Here is a 21,861-nt window from a genome sequence, read left to right on the forward strand (position 1 = left end):
AATTTATTATTACTTTCAAATACTGGACTTTTTTTTTCTTTTTTCTCTGTCGTAGCTACATTTGCACGGTTTTCACTCGGGTAAAATGCTCGTGCCCCCGCAGACCATGCTGTAGAAAGGCCCTCTTTTAAAACTAACGGCACACTTTTATTTTCAGGTTGTGATGCCCACTCGCAGCCGACGCTAGTAAACAAGCGAGGAGACCGGTTATAGTTGCAGCCAAACTTTTGATGTGCCTACATGTATTGTTCAATTAATTATTCACTTCAATAATTCAATTATTATTAAAGCGCCTGTCCTAATTCGTCATGTCACCTCGTGACTTAGCCAAAGGTTTCGCGCTAACTTCATCTTCATTAATTGAATCAAGTTTGCTCGAAGCATCCAAACGCCGGGTCTTTCGAAATTATGTGACGTACTTGGTAGATCAGGCAGTGTGGCTCATTCGCACCCCAGATTATGCAGTGTGTTTTTGTCGGTCTCGCTTTAGTTTTCTTGCTCAGCGGTGAGGCACCATACGCGATTTCAGTTTCGGGGATAGATTCAGAAACTCCTGGCCTTCCACCAAACTACGCTTCCGGTTAAGGTATTTACTTTTAATAAATATTCAAATGAGCTACCGAGGGTCAATCTACAGCAGCACAGGTAAAGATTCCACAATTAATGAACACCGATTTCAAGTGGTGAACATTACTGAACGGGGGTCCTCATTTAGAATGACAGTCAAGAGATATGCGTTGGGACCGCTCCCACTGAGAGTAATTTACTCGACAAAGAGCGCGGATGCACGTGGTCGTTCCTGATGTCAACTTCCACCGCCTGCAGGGATGGAGTGACGTCAGCTTCCACGGCTCTCCTCAGATCCCAACGCCCAACATCGATGCCCTGGCCATGACGGGGGTGGTGCTGAACAACTACTGCGTACAGCCAACGTGCTCGCCTTCGAGAGGATCCCTCATGACCGGCCGCTACTGCATACACATAGGTAAATATCCACAATCTCGTATTTCGTCGATATCCGCGTTTCAATCCCAAGAACTTGATGCACAGGCGTCGTGATATGTGCAATCCTTAGGAAATCCCTTATAGGTACCCGTCATCCTAAGGGTTCGCGCCTTACGGGGCCTCATCCGGATTGGGCAGTCCACTCAGCATATTTTGTCCCATATATCAAATGCGCACCTGGGTACTTGGTGCCGGGGCGATATTAATATTTCGACGAGGAGATAACCAGAAAACGAAATGCGCTCCTTATGTCGCATGAAGCGCAATCTGCGCACTCAAGCTCACGAGCGCTCGCATGCTTCGTCGTCACAATGTGTAGAGGTCGTGGCTCTAATTCAATTCAATTGAAAAACCTTTATTCATAAGAATGACCTGAGGCCTAGAGGAGAAGGGGCTGGGTTAGATGAGGTTGCCTGCGTCGTGGCTCTAACGCTAGGGCTTTCTTCACTTGCAATGTAGCTCGCTAGGTGGGATGACTGTAGTGCATTCCTTTCTCCGCTAAATGCGCTACTGCGCCGGGCACCATTATTCTTCTCTGCGAAGGCCTATATATTTTATCACGATCCATCCTATTTTGGCGGTGTGCTGCGCGATTTCGAAATTCGATGGACTGTTCCGGACTAGTTCCCCTGCCACTTCCCCCGTGCTAACGCTTGGTGCGCACAATAGTCCAACGAGCAATACGGTGGCGTCCAGTGACCCTTGCTGAAAGGTCTATAGTGGTGCTGCTGTTTACGGAGAATGTTCGCTGTCGAAAATCAGGGAAATCTGAACACACAACTATCATTGCCCAAGCAAGAAATATCTTCCAACAGGACAAGGTGTCGATCAGTGATCCTGTTTTCTGCAGTGTGGTGGGTCGCACTCCTGCAATTAAAGTAACTTCGTAGGGTTTCACGTAGGACCGATCGATTATTACACGCATGTGACCAAGTGGGTGAGTACCTCATCTTATCTGCGACGCAGATTGTGATCGTCTAGTACAGTTAATGTCTTTCACTGATAATTAATAAATAACACGCATGGCCCAGGAAGGAACAGCAGAAATTTTATACAAGGAAACAAGCCTGCGCCTAATTGTTTTACGATGAAAAACCATTCTAATCTGCTCTCTGTATTTTCTTTTTTTGTATTGGGCCCCAGTTCTAGCCTTCGTGAAACTTCTCCATACGCAACACAAGCTATACCGACAGGATGCGCTCCGGAACGTTAACCTCGTGTTTAGAGCATAATAGCCTCCATGGGAGCTGCAAACCTCCGCTCGGAAATACAGGGAATCGTAAAACTATCTCCTCGCTACGACAGCTGGACATGAACATCATCCCAAGAACATACACATGAACGCATGTTCCTGGAACCTTCAAATGAGGCCCTGCTTTTACTGCCATTCTCATGTACTACGTTTGTGGCTACAAAGTAAATAACGAAAAAGTGCCCAGCTGCTGTGTGCGAGTGCATGCACGACATTGGCAATGTACCACAAACACTCGCGATTTCCCGATGCGCTCAACGCCGGCAGCTGCATAGTCCACTGCCCTGGGGCGACATTTAGCACACACTTGATTCGTAACGGCAGTGAAGGAACGCGAACACAGGAGAAGGAAACACGCAACACACGGACGAACGCTGTGTGTTGCGTGTTTTCTTCTCTTGAGTTCGTCTTTCTCCGTTGCCGTTATGAATGAAGAAAGTCGCCAAATTGCCCAAAAACGTGTTTTACTCAAGTGTATTTAGCGCATACTTCTGAGAGCATAGGAAACTCGCCATATACTCACATGCTCTGCATAGTTCCACCTCTGCACATATTCAGGCTTGAGGATCCAGAATACGTTATTTCGACAAGGTATACGTCCGCGAGACAGCCTTAAACAAAATAAAATGATTGGCAGCGGTTGCGTAATGCACGCTAGAATATTATTTTGTACAAGTCTGCCCGATGTGCACAACTCCCCGATAAGCTTAAACTTTCATGACCCGTGAAAAGTCCCTTCATTTTCTTGACCGGTCTTCAGCCAAACAAATCAAGAAGGAAGCCAACAAGGCGTCCTTGAGAATCACTATGACGATCTCAGTTAACTCGCAACGCAAGAGCTCGGTATTAGTTCATATTCCACTCTAATTTTTTCTGCATTTTGTGCATATACTTCTTCTGTCTACGGGAGAATTCATTGCAACTTTTCTTTGTGTCAACCGTCTGAACTGCGTCAAAGCTGCTCTTTTGTAAAACTGTTTCAGGTTAGAAGCCTCATGGATGGCAATGCGATCACCCTCATATTATTGCCGAACACTTGTTGGCGTGACTTCAACTGTGGCAGCGAGGTTTTACTGCCTCATCACTAATTGTAAAATTAGCGCGTGATGACGTTAAGTACGTTGCACTGCGCAGTCAGATGTGCTTTGTTGTGTGACCATTCACCACAGACTGTACACTGCCCTTTCACTAGACAGTGATATTCGAATATATATATATATATATATATATATATATATATATATATATATATATATAATATATATATTGTAGTGTGGTAACTTTCATCTTCATAGCCACTGCCATGCGCCGCGTGCTGGCGCGCTCGAGGACGAAGAAGTTGGTCGCTGCCTTGTTGGTTCGCCACGCCTGACGCTCCGCTGCGAGTTCCTCCTGACCGGCTATATCTATCTGAATAAACACACCCCTACAATATATATATATATATATATATATATATATATATATATATATATATATATATATATATATATATATATATATATATATATATATATATATGTAGAGAGAGAGAGAGAGAGAGAGAGAGGGGGGGGGTTAAGAAATCTCGGGAAAACGATACACGTGAGGGTTTCTTAATCGAAAATTTCAGAAGGTGTTCTCCAATTTTGCAACTCACATTATTTCTCTGAAGGTAAATACAATAATTATCTCATTACTAATTAGTTAATTGCAAAACAAAAATTTTTCTATGGTGCGCCAGATCGCTAGCAGTTGCGTTAAGGTGGTTTCTCTGGCCTAACTCAAATTCTTCATTTTTTACCCTTTTCTCTAAAGTTAGCTTGAACAACCGGTATAGTTCACATCAAATACTGCATAATCTATTAATGAGTCCCAGGTCTTCATGAGCGCATTTATTTAAGCATGCTAAAAGGCTACACTTGGTTGAAAAATGCACCAGTAAGACCCAACTCTTTCAAGGGCTGCACAATTCTGATATAGCGAATATATATTTCTCATAGAGTGCTATGTAGCAATTATTTCTCTTTCTGGCAAACTTAGCTACATTTGAATCGGAAATGGGCTGTTCTATTTTGTTTCTTTCATGTCCGCTGGCAAACACAGTGATATTTATCAATGCAGTAAGCAATATCCCAGCCTTCGGCGTATTAATGAAAACAGATTTCTTGCCTTTGAGAACATTTTTTTTTCTGCATTTTACTCAAAAGTATGCTATTGATTATTCTTGGAACACTCTTGCGACAAATCCTGCAGTATCTGGCCGCCATGGCTCTTTGCCCTATATATAAATATATTGTTTGTATCTGTAAACACCTCATCCCCCTTTTTATAATCGCGAGAACCCTTATAGTTTAAGCCCTGAAGAGAAAAAGTATTCGATGTGCGAATGCCATAATTATATTTTAGTTTTTCAGCATTCACTGAACATAATCACCCAAAGAAAAGAGGACAAAATTACACCCGCGCTATGCTTTAGAAAAATAAATTTGTGCAAATAACATCTCGTGCAAAATTTTCATACAGGACGGTGCGCTGACCAATGACCTTTCCCGGTATACCATGAAGCTCGTCTAACCTTACCATAAAGCAAACTAGTAATCGCGAACACACTCGGGCATCTTGGGGTCTCTGTTTGCATTTTCAAAGTGAGCCGAATAGAAATATGTAGTAAATTTCTTCCAAATTTATGGACAAACACAGACCCAAACGAGTATTTCTTGAGACAGGCATGAAGTTTCTAGTCGGGAGTCCACGCAGGAGTCCTAGACGAGAGTCTCACTTCGCAGGATGACCACGTCGGACTCGACTTCTGGAACAACACCGATCCTCTGACGACCGAGAACGGCACGTACTCGACGACGCTGTTCACGGAGCGAGCCAAAGACATCATAGCCAACAGAGACCAATCCAAGGCAAGCCAAGGTGTAGAAATATTGCCGGCTCAAATAAGGTGAAGACAGATTGGCGGAGGCCCCAGTTCAGGGGGTTTTGTTGCTTGCAATAGCAGATGCCGGGGCGCCAAAAAACCTTTTTTACTTCCTTTTGTTATTATTTCCAATAAGATAGCCACGTACTAAAGACCGATAGAATAGACAGTGAAGGCACAAAGAAACTAAACAAAAAATAACATTTGTTTTCGTCTCATTTGTATACTGATATTTCCGCGGAAATATTTTAATTCAAATGCGATCTAGATGTAATATCGGTTCCCTATGAGAAAAAAAAAACAATCAGGAAAAAGATGACTGAGAAATTAGTGTTCTTCCTTATTTTTTAAGGCAATCAGAAAAAAGATGACTGAGAAATTAGTGTTCTTCCTTATTTTTTTAAGGCAATGTACAGTTTTTACAATCAAAATTAAGCAAAAATAGGCTGGCTCACTAACTTAACAAAATATGCGTGACGAAAACAAACGTATACTTGTTTGATTAGGTAGCACAACGGTACGCAGAAGCTGCATGCTACGTACTCCAACCAAGCTAATGAATGAAAATAAAATCCCGCGTCTTTCAGACCACCAAAAAATAAACATAATTTTGTTCCTTCGCAACACTCTCGGACTGGACACAAATATTCATTTACCTGACTGCGTTCAACATTCTACCGTCAGACGAGAGTGACACACTAAGGTACGTGCGCTGCAGCCTATCTTGACTAATTGATTCAACTATAGCTTTTTTCCCGAACATCTTCGATTGGAATTTGCTTCCGGAATAATTTTCGCAACAGTGTGATTTTAGCAAGGCATTGCAAGACTGCTTTCACGGTTAGTTTGCTCAATATCTGTTATTATTATGACTGTTGTTCCTTTGTCTCTCTTAAATATGCTGTGTGTGAGTGGTGATTGTTGCATTGTATGGAAATACAGGATGTGAGGATGTGCGCGCACGTGTGTGTGTGTGTGTGGGGGGGGGGGGGGGGGTTGTGTGTGTGTGTGCGTCTTTTGAGCTATAGGTGCTCGCCCCCGTGAATTATGTGCGGTATGTGAGAAACGCACTTGCTTTGAGAATTTAGCCCGACGTCCAATACTATTATAGTCTGAATGTGACCGATCAATGCGATAAGCGACGCAGAAAAAATCAAAACTTTCCTGTGTTTCTATAAAAGTCGGCGCTACTCCCTTGCGAGCAGTCAATAGTTTTCTAATAGGCATCTGTCAGGCGAATATGACCCGAATAACTATTTGGCCCACATTCGTAGATTATTTGCCCACCTTTAGCCAGAAGCAAATTTTCTGGACTCCGTATATATTTTTGACTAAAACACTTCCTTCATTTCACTTTCATTCGCCGTGTTCTAGTGCCAGAAGAAGGTAGCCCGGAACAGGTCCTGATTTCAGGCGATAGGGCTCTTCTGTCGGTAACTTTGCTAAGAGTGCCTTTGAACAACTGTTTTGTAAGGACCGCCTTCTACGGCTTCTCTGAAACCTTGTTTGCTGTTTGGTTTTTTATTTCTGCTTGCTTCCCGAATAGTGGAAAGGCCACGTGAAAACTATATATATGGCTCCCACTGAGCTCCCCAGAGCGTTGGAATAGGCTTTTACCCACTGCCCTTTATTCTCAATATACTTGATCGTAATAAAGGAGGTACTGCACACCGTGCGATTTCTTTTTTCTTATTGTTTCTTATGCGGCTTGGTTAAGTATAGCACAGTGTTGAGCTGGAAGAGCTGGGGTTACAGTGCTAGCACTCGCCCGCAGCCTCTGTTCCTGTACATGGCGCACCAAGCGGCACACGGCGGCGTCCCGCCGGACCCGCTCGAAGCCCCTGAAGAGAACGTTGCCAAGTTTCCCTACATCGAGGACGAAGCCAGGCAGGTTTATGCAGGTAAACTATCAATAAACATTCCTATTACCGATGACTGATATGCGCAAGTATATTCTTGCGGCGCAAGAATGTCTTTAAAAAAATAGCGCGGGGTGATCCCTAAACTGTTTTCACTTTAAGTAATTGGATCGCATATACGGCTCGTGCACAACCACTAGCGATTTCGCAAACCAAGGCGCTATTTTTCTTCTCTGGAAATAAGGTTGATCCAGCATTGCAGCTTCGCGAAAATGTGCCCATTCTTAATGTACTGTGCTACGTTAAGCGAAACGTGACGTAGCATTTAAGTGCACTAATCTCTATAGAGCCCACATTTCCTAATTTTGCTTGTAAATCAAGTTCATGGAGCCCATAGTTGACAGGTGGTACGCAATTAGAATACGCATTCGTCAATTTCAGCAATATTTGCTTAATCCTTAGCCTTTCTTAGACGATAGTTGACAGTCAGCAGTTGGAGCTAAAATAAAAAAGAAATAAAACAGTACACGGCTACGAGTACGTTTCGAAACCGCGGCGGCACGAAAAAATCAGCTTCACTGGCCGCAGCTTTAGGCCATCACTGAAGCCGTAGATATCGCAGGTTTAACTCTCTCGTATTGCGTGTTGCATGGCGTTTTTGTGAACATCCAAATGCATGACCTTGGAAACCGAGAGTCACACCGAGACTGAAGCAGAAAATGAAGTGCTATGGGCGCATCATTCGCATTTCCCTAGCTGTATGCGTGCCAAATTTTCCTTTTTTTACCGTCCTGCACTCAGATACAGCGCACAACGCTGTCCATTTGTAACCAGGTAATACAGCTCATCAGGACGCTCTTGCACCGAGCAACGAAAGCTTCCGTCGCACAACCGCGTTTCAGCGAAATTTCGAGGCAAGAAAAATGAATGACAGTTTAAGATGGGGGTTTACTTAGGTACTCAGACTGGGAAGATCAGCGACAGCGAACACAGTCAGGTCCAACACGTGCAGCGATCACGATGCCACTGACTGGAACGTTCCCCGTGCACCTCTTCCTCTTCACAATCACCCGCGGGACGAAGAGGAGCCATCTTGGCGACTTTCGGCGTGAGCAAGATGGCGGGGTCGTAATAGGGTTTGAGGCGCTGGACGTGAACAATCTCGTGTCCGCGCCGGCGTAGATCATGAGACGGCGTAAGAGGTTCCATCACATGATTAACCGGAGAGGTGCGCTCCAGAGCATGCTATGGACCATGGTATTTAGCAAGAAATTTCAAGCAATGGAAGGTATCCACACCCACACAAGGGCGCCAGACGAGAAGCCCGGTGTCGAGTGTTGGTTGCCATGGTTGGATTTATGGCGGTACTGGGTGTTAGCCGTGAATGCGCGGGCAATTGGTCGACAGTCTTCCGCATGCTGGGCGGCTTGAGACGCAGGAGTATACTCGGATATGTCTGGCTGATACGGGAGTAGGGTATCAATTGTAGCAGACGGGTGACGGCCGTAGAGGAGAAAAAAAGGAGAGAAGCCAGTAGTAGACTGGGTTACGGTATTGTAAGCGCAAGTGACATACAAAAGGACGAGGTCCCAATATGAGTGTTTGGAGGCGACGTACATAGAGAGCATGTCGCCAAGGGCACGATTTAAACGCTCAGTGAGCCATTAGTTTGGGGATTATAGGCGGAGGTGGTTCTGTGAATAATGTTGCACTTGGTGAGTAAGGCTTTCACAACATCACTCAAGGAAACGCGTCCTCTGTCGCTGAGAAGCTCTCGAGGTGCGCCGTGGCAAAGAATAAATCGCTGCAAAATGAAGGAAACTGTGGCAGATGGAAATGCGGTGGTTTCTGCATACCTCGATAAATGATCAACGGCTACAATAGCCCAGCGGTCGCCGGCTGCAGCTTAGGGAAGCGGCCCGTACAAATCAATGCGACGCGGTCGAAAGGGCGTGGTGGGCAGGATAACGGCAGCAACTCTCCAGCAGAACGTTGAGGAGATGGCTTGCGACGTTGACAGGTGAGGCATGAGCGAACGTACTTGAGTACGAAGGTGTACATTCCCCGCCAGTAGTAACGCAGCCGGAGACGAGTGTATGTCTTGAAGACGCCCGCGTGACCAGATTGTGGGTCAGCGTGGAAATAGTCCCAGATTTGCGAACGTAGCTGCCGGAGAATAACTAGCAACCACTTGCGGCTATCTGCGTAGTAGTTGCGGCGGTAGAGAAGGTTATCACGAATGGCGAAGTGGGAAGCATGGCGGCGGAGAGCACGCGATGGAGAAGCAGCTGTAGGATTGCAGATAAAATCGAGGATAGAGTTTATCCAAGGATCTTGCCGCTGCGCTGACGGCATGTCATTGATGTGAAGCGATGGCGGGGAATCGTCGGAAGAGGAAAGGCTCGCGACCTCGGCTGTAAGGGTACAGCGGGAAAGTGCATCGGCATCGTACGTGCATCGGAAAGTGCATCGGCCGGGGCGGTAAACAACACGGACATCATATTCCTGAAGGCGAACAGCTCATCTTGCCAGTCTGCCGGGCGGTTTTTTCAGTGAGGAAAGCCAGCAAAGCGCATGGTGGTCCGTTACTACCTCAAAAGAGCGGCCATTGAGGTAAGGGCGGAATTTAGTAAGAGCCCAAATAATCGCTAAGCACTCTTTTTCAGTAACCGAGTAAATGGATTCAGCCTTCGTGAGTGTGCAGCTAGCATAGGCGATCACGTATTCAGTATAGCCTGATTTGCGCTGAGCGAGTACAGCGCCGAGACCAACACCACTGGCGTCTGTGTAGACCTCAGTAGGCTCTGTGGGGTCGAAGTGACGCAGGACAGGCGGTGCCGCGAGGGTACGGCGCAAAGCATTGAAGGCATCTTCGCACGTTGATGACCACGACGAAAGGTCGGAACTGCCGGACAGAAGTTCTGTCAAGGGAGCAGCAATGGAAGCAAAATTCCTAATAAAGCGGCGAAAGTAATAGCACAGCCCAAGGAAGCTAAGTATATTTTTGATGGAAGTCAGCTTGGGGAAGGCTTCTAAGGCACGAAGTTTGGCAGGGTCTGGAGATACACCTTCTTTTGAGACAACGTTGCCAAGAATGGTGAGGAGGCGAGCGGTAAAACGACATTTTTGTCAAATTCAGCTGCAGTGCGGCATCCGATGGGCAGGTCAAAACATGCTTCAGACGGTAGAGGTGTGTGTCAAAGTCAGGAGAAAAGACGACAATGTCGTCGAGGTAGCACAGACATGTCTTCCACTTTAGGCCCCGCAAAATGGTGTCCATCATCATCTCAAATGTTGCCGGAGCATTACAAAGGCCAAATGGCATAACTGAAAATTCGTACAAGCCGTCGGGAGGTACAAAGACAGTTTTGGGGCGATCAGCCGCTTCCAGGGGAACTTGCCAGTAGCCGGGACGCATATATCTGGGGAAGAAAAGAGCTCGGCGCCTTGCAACCATTCGGGAGCGTCGTCGAACCGCGAAAGAGGGTAGGCGTCCTTGCGCGTAATCTTATTAAGGCGGCGATAATCGACACCGAAGCGGATAGAACCATCTTTCTTTTTTACCAGGACAGCAGGTGACGGCCAATGGCTGCTTGATGGCTGAATCACGCCGTTCTGGATCATTAGGTCGACTTTCTATTCAATAGACTGGCGTTCGGTTGCAGCCACACGATAGGGGTGCTATGTGTGGTGGTGCATGGGTGCCGGTGTCGATGCGATGACTGACTGTAGAAGTTTGACTCAAAGAACTTTGATGAGAGTCGAAGGAGGAGCGAAAGTGATGTAGTAAGTTCAAAAGCTCAGTGCGCTGCGCTGGAGGAAGATTGGCGTCGATGGAACGGAGGAACAACTCTGTAGAGGAGGTAGCGGGCGCAGGTGAAGGGGGCAGAGCGCAGTGAAGGCAGAGTGAGGCGCGTCGACAGGTTCCTCAGTGATCAGGAGAGATGCGATCGGCTGGATACTACCGAGGCATTCACCATGGCGCAAAGCAGTAGGGGAGTTAAATTGTTAGAGACCCATAACATGGAAAGGCCAGCGGAAATAGCGAGCACAGCGTAGGGTAATGGAAGGCACTTGCGGCGCAGGGAAGTATGGGCTGGTATGACGAAAACGGTGTCATCGCTAACAGAGGTTCAAGCGACACGAGCAAGCACAGAAGAGCAGGGAGGAAGGTCGATATCTTCGGCGACGAGGGGTTAAGCACAGGAATTCGATAGATCAGCGTCTGGTAAGGCATCGGGCAAAGTCGAGAACCCCACTTCAGCGCGAGCACAATCGATAATAGCAGCGTGACGTGACAGGAAATCCCAGCCTAAAATTACAGCGTGTAAGCAACTTGCCAGCACGACCAACTCAATTGCATAAAGGCAATTCTGAATTACTACTCGAGCAGAGCACGCTGCTAAAGGCTTGATATGCTGAGCGCTTTCCGTTCGCAACGGAAGTCCCGCAATTGGCGTCTTCACTTTCTTTAAAGACCTACATAGTTTTGCGTCCATTACCGAAATCGCAGCACCAGTGTCAATTAGAGCCTTGACAGCAACACCCTGGACGAAAACTTCAATAAGGTTGGCCCGCGACAGATGAGGACTTGGGAAGTTCGACGGGGTCGCAGTTCTCGCCTCAGGAACTGCGGCCTCTAGTTTTCCTCAAGTGAAGCGTTCTGTCGAAGTCGCATCGGAGAGATAGAGCGGCGTCGCGGCAACGGTGAACGGCGGTCGGACATGGCTGAGCGGTCTGGGGAGAAATGACGGCTGGCTGGAGGCTAAGTAGGCGTGGAATACTGAGGCGTCGAAGATCAGTACCCAGAACCATGAGTAGGTGGTGCTGACACTAGGATGCGGTTTTGGCAATAACGGGAGATATGTCCAGTCAACCCGCAAGTGTAACAAATTAGCCGGTTATCTGTCGTGCGCTAAGGATTGCGTGGTCTTGGAGCTGGTCGAATAAACTGCACAGGTCCTCGAGCAGGACCAGGAGGTGGCTGAACGTAGGCAGGTTGTGGCGGAGGAGCATGTGTAGGTGGTGGTCGGGCAGCAACAGCCGCATATGTTAACGGAGCTGCGACAAGCGTGGGTTGAGGGGCTGGAGAATGATATTCAGCTACCTGTTCCTGAATAATCTGGCGCAAACTGGGAGCCAGGTGTGATGAAGGCTCTTCATGACAAGACATAAGGGAGAGCTGCCGGGCAACTTCTTCCCGAATGAAGCTCTTGATTTGTGGCAGGAGCGCAGAATGTTCACCTGCATCTGTCAGGCCAGCAAGCGACTCAGAGTTCATGGTGTTCGCGCGAGTCATGGCCCTTAGTCTGCGCTGTTCATAAAAACTTTGACACAGTGTGACACCTTCCGCGACGGTGCGGATATCTCGCGCTGTAAGCATCTGAAAGGCGTCGTCACCGATGCCTTGCAGAATGTGCTTGATCTTGTCGCCCTCTGACATCTGTGCGTTCACGCGCTTGGACAGTTCGACGACGTCCTCGATGTAACTCGTAAATTTCTCGCCAACCTTCTGAGACCACGCACGCAATCGCTGTTCAGCGCGGAGTTTCCTCACAGCCGGACGGCCGAAAACTTAAGAGAAGCTGGCTTTGAACACGGACCATGATGGAATGTCCGCTTCATGGTTCCGAAACCATAAATTTGCTACGCCGGTGAGATAGAAAATCACGTTGCTTAGCTTCGTTTCCGCGTCCCATTTGTTGTAAGCGCTCACCCGCTCATGGGATATGTGAGCCAGTCCGCGACGTCATGGTCGTCAGTGCCGCTGAAGATGGCGGGGTCTCGCTGGCGGAGGGAGCCGGGACAGATGTTTGCTGTCTTCAGGCATCGCAGGAGGTGGTAACGTGTGGCTGCTGAGTTCCAGGGCGAGAGGATAGCTGCCGGTTAACCGGCAGCTCCGCCAAATGTAAGATGGGGGGTTTATTGAGGTCCTCAAAGTGGGCAGATCAGCAACAGTGAACACAGTCAGGTCCAACAAGCGCAGCGATCACGATGCCACTGACTGGAACGTTATCCGTGCACTTCTTCCTGTTCACAGCCAGACATATATGGTGCACACAGCAAGCGGCAACAGTTTTCTCAGCATAGCATCAAAATTCTGACAAAGCCGTTCGTCGTACAGCTTTCCGTGTCACGCGCTTTGTCGTTGTACAGCTTCCCGGTCACGCGATTTCTCTTGACATATAGCATACATGTGCTATTAAAGTTGGAGGGAAACTTAGGCAGGGATTTGAACGAACGACATGCGTAACTGCAATCGTACGCTTTCGAACCAAGACTTCTGCGATCACTGCTTCCATATGCTACGTGATGCATGGTAGCATACTCGTAATAAGCAAAAGCACACACATCGAGTACAATACTACTCGAAAGAACTCTAATACACGTGGAAAGCCTCTCTCAAATATATTTCATTCGCAGCATTACGACACTTTCACATTAAAACACCATACGTCTCTGTTGAATTTTGTTTCGACACCTTCCAGAGCTCATGCCAATATGTATTTACGCGTCTCGTTGACCTGGACAGGGATGACGGACGCCCTTGACCAATCCATGGGTGCTTTATTGGAGGCGCTTGAAGAGGCCTCCATGCTGGAAGACACCATCATCGTGTTTAGCAGTGACAACGGCGCGGCTCCAACGGGGGCCGCTTCCAATGCGGGCACCAACTGGCCGCTACGGGGCTCCAAGACCACCCTCTGGGACGGCGCCATCCGCGCGGCCTCAACTACTCCCGCAGAGGAGAGTGTCCCATCAGCTGGTGCACATTTCCGACTGGCTGCCTACGCTTTACTCCGCTGTTGGTACGTGTCCAGCGCGTTCCTCCAGAGCAGCGGACTTGACAGCATGACAAGTCCCTAATTTGCATGAACTTGATTGATATTTATCGTTGCGCCCTATTCGTTCCAAAACTTTATGCGTCAGGGAGAAAGACAAAGTAGAACTCAGCTAGTTAGTGCAGTTGTTAATTTAGCACTTTGATCTGGTTCTTTTTTATGCAGCAGCTGCCTTGGATGGCGCTAAGGTCATCCCAAGAGATGACCTTAGCGCTTTAGTTTTTAAGCCAGCAGTAACACTCAGTTATAGCAGGGGATACATCAGTGGTCGTAGAGCAATTTTGCTTCTGAATATCTCGAAACCTCTTTTCGAAACCTGAGCAACGACTGCTTGGCGCACTCAACCATAGCCTCCTATATATTTTCCACGCTCGGTCATTCGCGCGAAATGCGGCCGTTTAATATATTTAAAATCCTGGTAGGAGGCGCCGTTCCGCAAGGTGCGCTAAAAATAACAAGGGTTCAACGCTGCTGAACCAATTATTGAGCGAAAGCATTGCCTGCAGGTGACCGAGCGTTCTTCTTCTTCTCTTTTTATTCTTCCTCAGCCACAGATAAAGCCCCGCTTTAACCAACCCATATGAACGTGCCTTAGTGGCCTATAGGGGTAACGTGAATGCCAGGGTCCTAGCAAGCTGATTCTGACAACCGTCCCATGTGAAACGAAAGACCCAAGTTGGCAGCTCCTGCCAGCCCGTGTGTCACGTGAGGTGTGAAGTCACAGCGTCACGTGGGTAAGACGTAACTGAGGCCGGGTCACGCGAAGGCTTGAAAGTGCGAGTAGTATTGATTTCGCAATAAAAACTAGTTTGTCGCAATGAAGCGATTTTCCGCAACTAGGCGCACGCATCGCAAGACGCCCGCTTCGGGCATTGCGCTTCTTCTTAAACGGCGATCTGCGCCTACCATCCTTGGCATGTGATGTGCGCGCTTCATTGCGGAGAAGGGCCTCATTCATTCATAGCGGCGAGCATATAGTTTCGGCACTTGACGAAAAGTGGCGCTAACAACCCTAAAGCTATAGACGGTTTCATCCAGCGCCGACCGTACACTGGCAACACTGTGCCCCCGTATCCGGCGCCCTTAGAAAACTTCCGGTTGTGGTTTGTTTTGCTGGCGTTTTGTGTGCTCTCGCGCTCGCGCTGTGCGCATTTTGTTCGATTTTTCCGTAGTATATCTATATTTGTGCGGATTGTGGCATTCCGTGCGTTGTTCAGTGTCCAGTGGCTCGCCGGAACAACGCCTTTCTCTCTTTTCGATCCTCTGGCGGCGGTATCGCTTGATTGTATGCGGTTGCTCGCTGGAAATGTGTTCAGCGTCGTACAAGTCACCTGTGAAGCGCTCAAGGATGGGTTCGTGTTGTGTTGTACCTGGGTGCAGCCTTCGCTCAGGAACAAACCTTCTTTCGGCAGTGCGAACGTTCAGGTTCCCCAGCGAGGCCGGTAGGAAAAACGCTTGGATAGCAGCGGTGCGCCGAGACAACTGGCAGCCTACAAAGAGCTCTCAGATTTGCTCTGCTCACTTTATCCAAGGTATGTTGCTACTTACAGTAGCGCCGGCGCTGTCATGTGGTCTAGTTATATAAAAGTACTACTGCCGCCTATACTTTATTAAGGTTCGTGTCATATCTTGTGTGATCCACGCGCGAGCAGTTTGAAATCTAACCAGCTCCTTAAGTTCATGAGTACAGAAGCGTGCAATGTAAAGTTTGCATCTGCTAAGCGCAACGCCACAGGGTAACGATATTTACGTCGGCGTGTAGCCATACAGTCGCCGTGTTTTTTTTTTGTTTTTTTTTTTTTTAGTTTTTATCTGGAGCACTACTGCTCTTCTGCAACTTCACTTATTTAGACAGGTGTATCGCTGCCTACCGGCATGTAGACAGCCGTGTCGACGATAATACTTTACGCAGATTATAATCCCAAAAATAACTAGTGGTATCCATACATACATGCAGGGAGTTTCGGCCACTATCCGGGCGTATTTACGGCTTCGCAGAGGCAGGTTATGTGTTATTCTCGTGAACTACAGTTTTTAGTACCTTGCAGGCGTGGCAAAAGTTGATTCCCTTTCAATTGACCTTGCTGTTTAATATTACAAGGACGTTTGAGAAATTCATTTGTGTGTTCATGCATATTAAGAACAAGCCATGCTGATATCACAGAGTGTGCGTATGTGCGCACATCATCTCGCCCTTTTATTAGTGTGTACACACAAGCAACTCTTTTCACTAATTTCATCCTTTGTCTAGCAGCAATGAAAGTGCCATTAAAAAAATGTTTAGTTGCAGATAGTCCCAATGCGTGTCATAATTTTTATCCTTCTGTATTGCAGGCCAGCCATCTTCTGATGCAAACCACCCAGACTATGTTCCTTCAGTGTTTCCTTACCGAACACAAGGAAACTCAAAACAGAAGATTGCCAGATTCGAACGTGCTCAAAGAAAACTGCCTTCCGAACAAAGAGATGGCATTGCCGAGTCCTGTATTTTGACCTCCCCAGGTGACCCCACCGACCATGGCGACAGTCCAAGGAAGACGTGTGATGCTGGAGCACAAACAACCCTCACTACAAAGGACATTGAAGCTCTGCTGGAAGAAAATGAGTTGACAAAAAAACATCTCACTGAAATGAAGCAAAACTTTCAAACTGCTGAAGATAGACCTGCTGCAAAGGAGAATAAGCCCATTAACCTTCCAGAGATCACACAGACTGTGGTGATGCAGTCAGATAAAACTTTAAAGTTCCACACAGGGCTTGTATCCGTAACAATGTTCAGGGCACTGCTGCAGTTTGTGTTGTCTATTTGGACACCAGCCCAGACATGCCTGGATGCTGAACAGCAGCTTCTCCTAGTGTTAATGAGGCTCAGACTAGGACTGCTAACCAAAGACCTCGCATGTAGATTCAGCATTGCAGTAGGTTCTGTGAGTGCAATTTTCCACTCGTGGCTTGATGTGCTAGCCAAGAATTTTGAGCAATTCATCATTTGGCCATCGAGAAAAGCGCTGCAGTCTCACCGCCTGCCAGCTTTTCAAGACACATTATTTGATAACCTGAGGGGTATCATCGATTGCACTCAAATATTTATTCAGCGTCCAACTTCAATGGAAGCTAGGAGTCAGACATATTCAAACTACAAGCATCACAACACCGTCAAGGCACTTGTTGCAATTTCACCTTCAGGTTCAGTTACATTTGTATCGAAGGCATGGGGTGGACGGGTTTCTGACAAAGAGCTCACACTGTGTAGTGGCCTGCTTGATAAGGTTGAGGAGGGAGATTGTTTTCTTGTGGACAGAGGCTTCCGGTGCGAGGACATGTTTGCTGCTCGAGGTGCTAAAATACTAATGCCCTCATTAACAAAAAAACGCCCCCAGCTGCCAGGAGAAGAAGTCACAACATCAAGAAAGCTCTCACGGGTCCGAATTCATGTTGAAAGAGCCATTCAACGTTTGAAGCTCTTCAGAAGTCTCCAAAGTGTGCTGCCAGTGAGCTTCGTGAAAAGGTCGAACGATGCAGATTGTGCAACAATCGACAAGATTCTGGTTGTCTGCTGTGGGCTTGTCAACCTACAAACACCAATCATCAACAACCTAGCTTCCATTGAAGTTGGACGCTGAATAAATATTTCAGTGCAAATTCTTGGCTAGCACATCAAGCCACGAGTGGAAAATTCCACTCACAGAACCTACTGCAATGCCGAATCTGCATGCAAGGTCTTTAGTTAGCAGTCCGTCTGAGCCTCGTTAACACTAGGAGAAGCTGCTGCATAATGAGCACTTCCTCCATTGTTCTCGTGGATGGTGACATTGTGGCGTGATGTGATCGTTTCAATGAGTGCAAGACTGGACTTTTTTGGAAGTAACATTTTTATGAGAGGCTCAGTTTGGCAACATTGCACCCGTATTATCTTATTTCATGCCAAGTAAAAACCAAGACTGGAGTTATTGCATTTGAGCGCTTTGCAGTTTCACTTTAAAATTTTTGTATTGTCCTTTCGTTCTCTTTATTATTGCACATGTTTATTGCACTGAACAATCATCATTGTAGATGGGAAACATGAAGCTGTACTTGAGCATTTACAGTAAAAGAATGCAGGTGCCAAATAAGATTACAGCATACCTGCAATCCAGTAAACAGACAATATGAAATCTAGTAATCATAATGGCTGCTCATAATGTCACGGCATGTGTTTAATATTTCACTAATCCTAAACATGGTGTCTGAGCCTTCACTGGCTCCGTGATATCAGAGAAAAAGCGACATATATATAAAATTGCAAGAAAAAAGAAGCAAATCCCACAATTCTGAATGTGCCGTCACAGCAGAATAGGACAACAGATCGAACAACACTTAAACTGTTTCATTAGTCTGCTTACTTTTGACACTTTATGCATGTCCACAATTTTGGTGTGCGTTTGAGGTTTACACACTTGAGGTGAAAACCGTGTAGGCATTGAGTGCACTCTACAATGCGTCCAGATTTGGCACCGTGGCAGTGGCACGTGGATTTCGCACTTTCTATCTTGTTTAAAATTTGCTTTGAGTGCAGCTCTGGGAAGATGTACTGAAAGAAAAAACTTTCCGCTCTGGCTTCTGTGTCTGCCCAGAAGTGTTCATCAAACGTCATAGCCTCAACCAGCACTGAATGTCCTGTGTACACTACGAAGTAGGCTCGACGGATTCTGGTAATAGCCATTTGGGCTTGTATTTGCGTATAGTATGCATGGTCATGCCTCAGCTTTAAATCAGCATTAAGATAAGCCAGCTTAGCAGTAATAGAAGCACCTTTTGCCGATGCAGGACACTTCACCTCCAGCACAGCGCTCTCACAGCATGCACAGGAAACAATAGCGTCTGGAGTTGCTGCCAGGAATGGCAGCCTTTCCAGCACAAACAGGCCACAGTCTCTTATTTCAAGTTGGCTGTGATGCGGTGACTGATGAGTAATGAAAGCTTGTTTTGCTTGAGGCTCTGCTTCACAGCCCCAGCGCAGGTTTGGCACATGTGGTGCCTTAACATAACCCATAATTTCAGCAACAAGACCTTCTGCCCCTGTTTTACATCTTGTTACACGGTGTAACACAGAGGCAGTAATCCTGCCTCGGCGCTCTTCCTTCCATGTCGTGTTCTTTGACTGGCCACGAGTTGTCTGTTCAATCTCAATGCATGCGACATCTGCACTTGTTTCGCTGTTAGCAAGTTACTGTCACCATACACAGCTTGCAGTGGAAAATGCAAGGCTGATTGTTCGGACACGGCTGATTCTTTGGATTCTTGGGCAGCAGCAGCTTCAGTTGACTCGGGGGCAGAATCAGTCTCTTCACTGTCTGTCAGTGAATTCAGCAGCAGTGTGTTTAGTGCAAACCTCTGTAAGAGCAGATAAAGGAATCAATGTAAACCAAAGAAGACAAAATAAAGGATATTGAATATAAGGATTCACCTTGACTTGCTGCATGAAGCTGCGAACCTCATCATTGCTCCAATTTGGTATTGTTTTTTGGGGTCTTGGGACAATCTCAGGAGCCGGATGACCCACTTTGGGCTTGAAGAACTTGATGTTGCTAACTGGTGCTGGCTGCAAGAAATTTAGTGTTTAATCCTTGTTTCTGCACTATTTGTTGATGCAGAGGAAAGAAAAAATACCTACTCTGCTCCTTCGTGTCACCTCAATCCACTTGCACTGGACATCAGTTGGTGATGCATCACTGTAGTGCACATTCGCTTGAATGCTGAAGAGCAGTGAAGCAACATGCGTGCAACATTCTCCGAGGCTGCAAGTTAAAGTAGTGGACACATGCTTATCAGCAACTCACAAAGCACAAGGAAAAAACTTATCAAGAGTTGTTGTTAGCCTCGGGTTGTTAGCGCCTGCGTTTAGTTTTCCTGTTTTTGTCCTCTGTGTGGTTCTGTGCTGTTTTCCATCTTAGAGAAAGAAGCCAATAACTTGAAATGTGTTAAAGAAGAAGCATGGCGAATGGCAACGATAGCAACATGCTAACAGCCATGAAATCACCAGCAAAGCTGTGTCCTAGGTTGACTGGATACGTTTCCTAAGATGGAAACATTATGTAGAAGGGAAAACAGTGCAACCCACGGGACATGAAAAAACACGCTGGCATAACGCGCTGCATGCTATGGGACATTACAGGATAGTGAATTTTTCCCCCTTGTCCCTTAAACCTTTCCTCCTGTACGCAAGAATGATCCCACACTACGGGCAGCATGAGCCAAGAATAGCCTAAAGTGCTAATGAAAACAGTGCATTTCGGGACTGAGTTTCTTGCAAAGACCACTGCAGAAAAATTTGTGACGTGACTATGGAAGCACTCTAGTATTATAAATTAGCCGCGGTCAATGCGATATTCTCGTCACGTTATCTAAGTATTTTCACTAGCGCGTTATCGCGCCACAACTTTGTTTCCGCGACACAAAGAAACAGACAACCCGACACCAGCACTGTCAGTAGGAAGCGGCCGAAGCAGCCAAATACGGAGCGTGTAGTACTTACCCCGCCATGCAGGTGCAGTGAGCAGTCTCAACATTCCCGTCATCTTTGACAACACACCACGCTTCGTAAGACTTCGTAAGCGTTTGGCTTGCGTCCACAGTGGCCGCAACGAGAACCACACCGCCGCCACGCTCGCCTGCTCTGAACGACTTCAGCCGCTTCACCTTTCCACTTAGGAATGCGTTGTAAGCTGCACTCATTTTGTGGCTTTTAAACTGTTCCTTTGTGTAGAAACAGACTCCTTCAACCAGGTATACGAAAATGTCTGTCACTGTGACAGGTGGAAGGTTGCGCGAACCTGACGTGAACGCGAACCGCGCGGCATCGTCGAGTGGGTCGGGAAGCTCTTCGCCCTTGAACGTCAGTTTCTCTCGATATCGGTTCTGTGTCTGCGTGTCAAGCTTCTTAAAATACTCACTCGACATCACGGTACACCAAACTGCTGCAGCGTCGCGCACGGAAGAAAATAACAGAGCCGCACGTTGCATCAAGCAGCTAGTCGCGCTGCGAAGGCATGCCGGAAGTACTTGTGCCGGAAGTTTACTCGGGGAAGCCAATCAGCGCCAAGCGCGGTTTGTTTACAAACATTGAAACTGTCTATAGGGTGCCTCGATGCGCGCCCGCTCTCCGTTCAGCGGTGCCTCGATGCGCGCCCGCTCTCCGTTCAGCGGGCGCGCATCGAGGCACCCTATAAAGCTAAGGGGTTTCAGGCCACACAAGGCCACTCACCCACTCGCGCTACGAAATGCTCGGTGGAAGAAGCAGTCTGAAAGCACCGCAAGCTTTCTATTCACAATGTTGCCGCAAGGAGCAGCACTAGCACCGGAGGGACATTTTTTTCTGCACTGGCAGTTTGCACAAGTGCTTAACTTTGATGAATACACCTTGTTCGAGCGCTTTCAGCTACTTTATTTAGGCTGGATGCACGTCCGTTTCTATAATCCCGCGCTTCGAATTCAGGCTACAGGAGCGCTGGAGAACGATACCTTCCCGTATATAAAACCTTCGCATATACCCATAAACATTCATATATAACACATATTGCTGCCGTCGCACCCTATTTGATGTATCCTGTTTGCAAAAAGTAACCAGAGTGCGTGTTCCGCTTCTCAAACGGGTAGTAGAGAATTAGTACCACTACTGAAGCTCTAAATCTGTGCAAAGTAAAGGCGAGCTCCTTCCTCACTTGACAAGTTGAAAGCCTCTGAGAATCCATGTTGGCTGTAGAATACAAGCGAGAAGCGGAACATGCAGCCTGGTTACGTTTAGAAAAAATGGTACGTTGCACTTTTTCCCAATGAGCGCATAATTATGCCCGTGCCATAACCGAAAGCACAAAATATTTACTACTGCTGATCAGGCTAATCTGCAGTTGCAGTTGAAAAGGCGCGAGTTGGTTCTGCACACTACTGTATACCCCTGTCAGCTGAGTTGCCGATTATACAACAAAGGGTTGTTTTGGCGAAGGTTCTTTGTCAGGC

At 47.0% G+C, this 21,861-nt stretch overlaps 1 protein-coding gene and 2 pseudogenes across 1 annotated transcript; 2 read left to right on the forward strand and 1 right to left on the reverse strand.

The window, feature by feature from the left end:
* LOC146195309 (arylsulfatase B-like) overlaps window positions 1–21,861 on the forward strand; it is a 31,423-nt pseudogene that overhangs the window by 5,346 nt on the left and 4,216 nt on the right.
* LOC146195310 (uncharacterized) lies at window positions 16,179–17,517 on the forward strand (the record flags this gene model as incomplete). The annotated part of the gene is made up of 1 exon (XM_084595958.1): window positions 16,179–17,517. A coding segment is annotated over one exon (1,311 nt), but the record flags the coding sequence as incomplete, so codon positions are not given.
* On the reverse strand, window positions 18,245–20,977 carry LOC146195311 (uncharacterized; annotated as a pseudogene).

This window comes from Amblyomma maculatum, chromosome 3 (genome assembly GCF_055883805.1).
Source record: "Amblyomma maculatum isolate TAMU_Amacu chromosome 3, ASM5588380v1, whole genome shotgun sequence".
NCBI lineage: Eukaryota > Metazoa > Arthropoda > Arachnida > Ixodida > Ixodidae > Amblyomma > Amblyomma maculatum.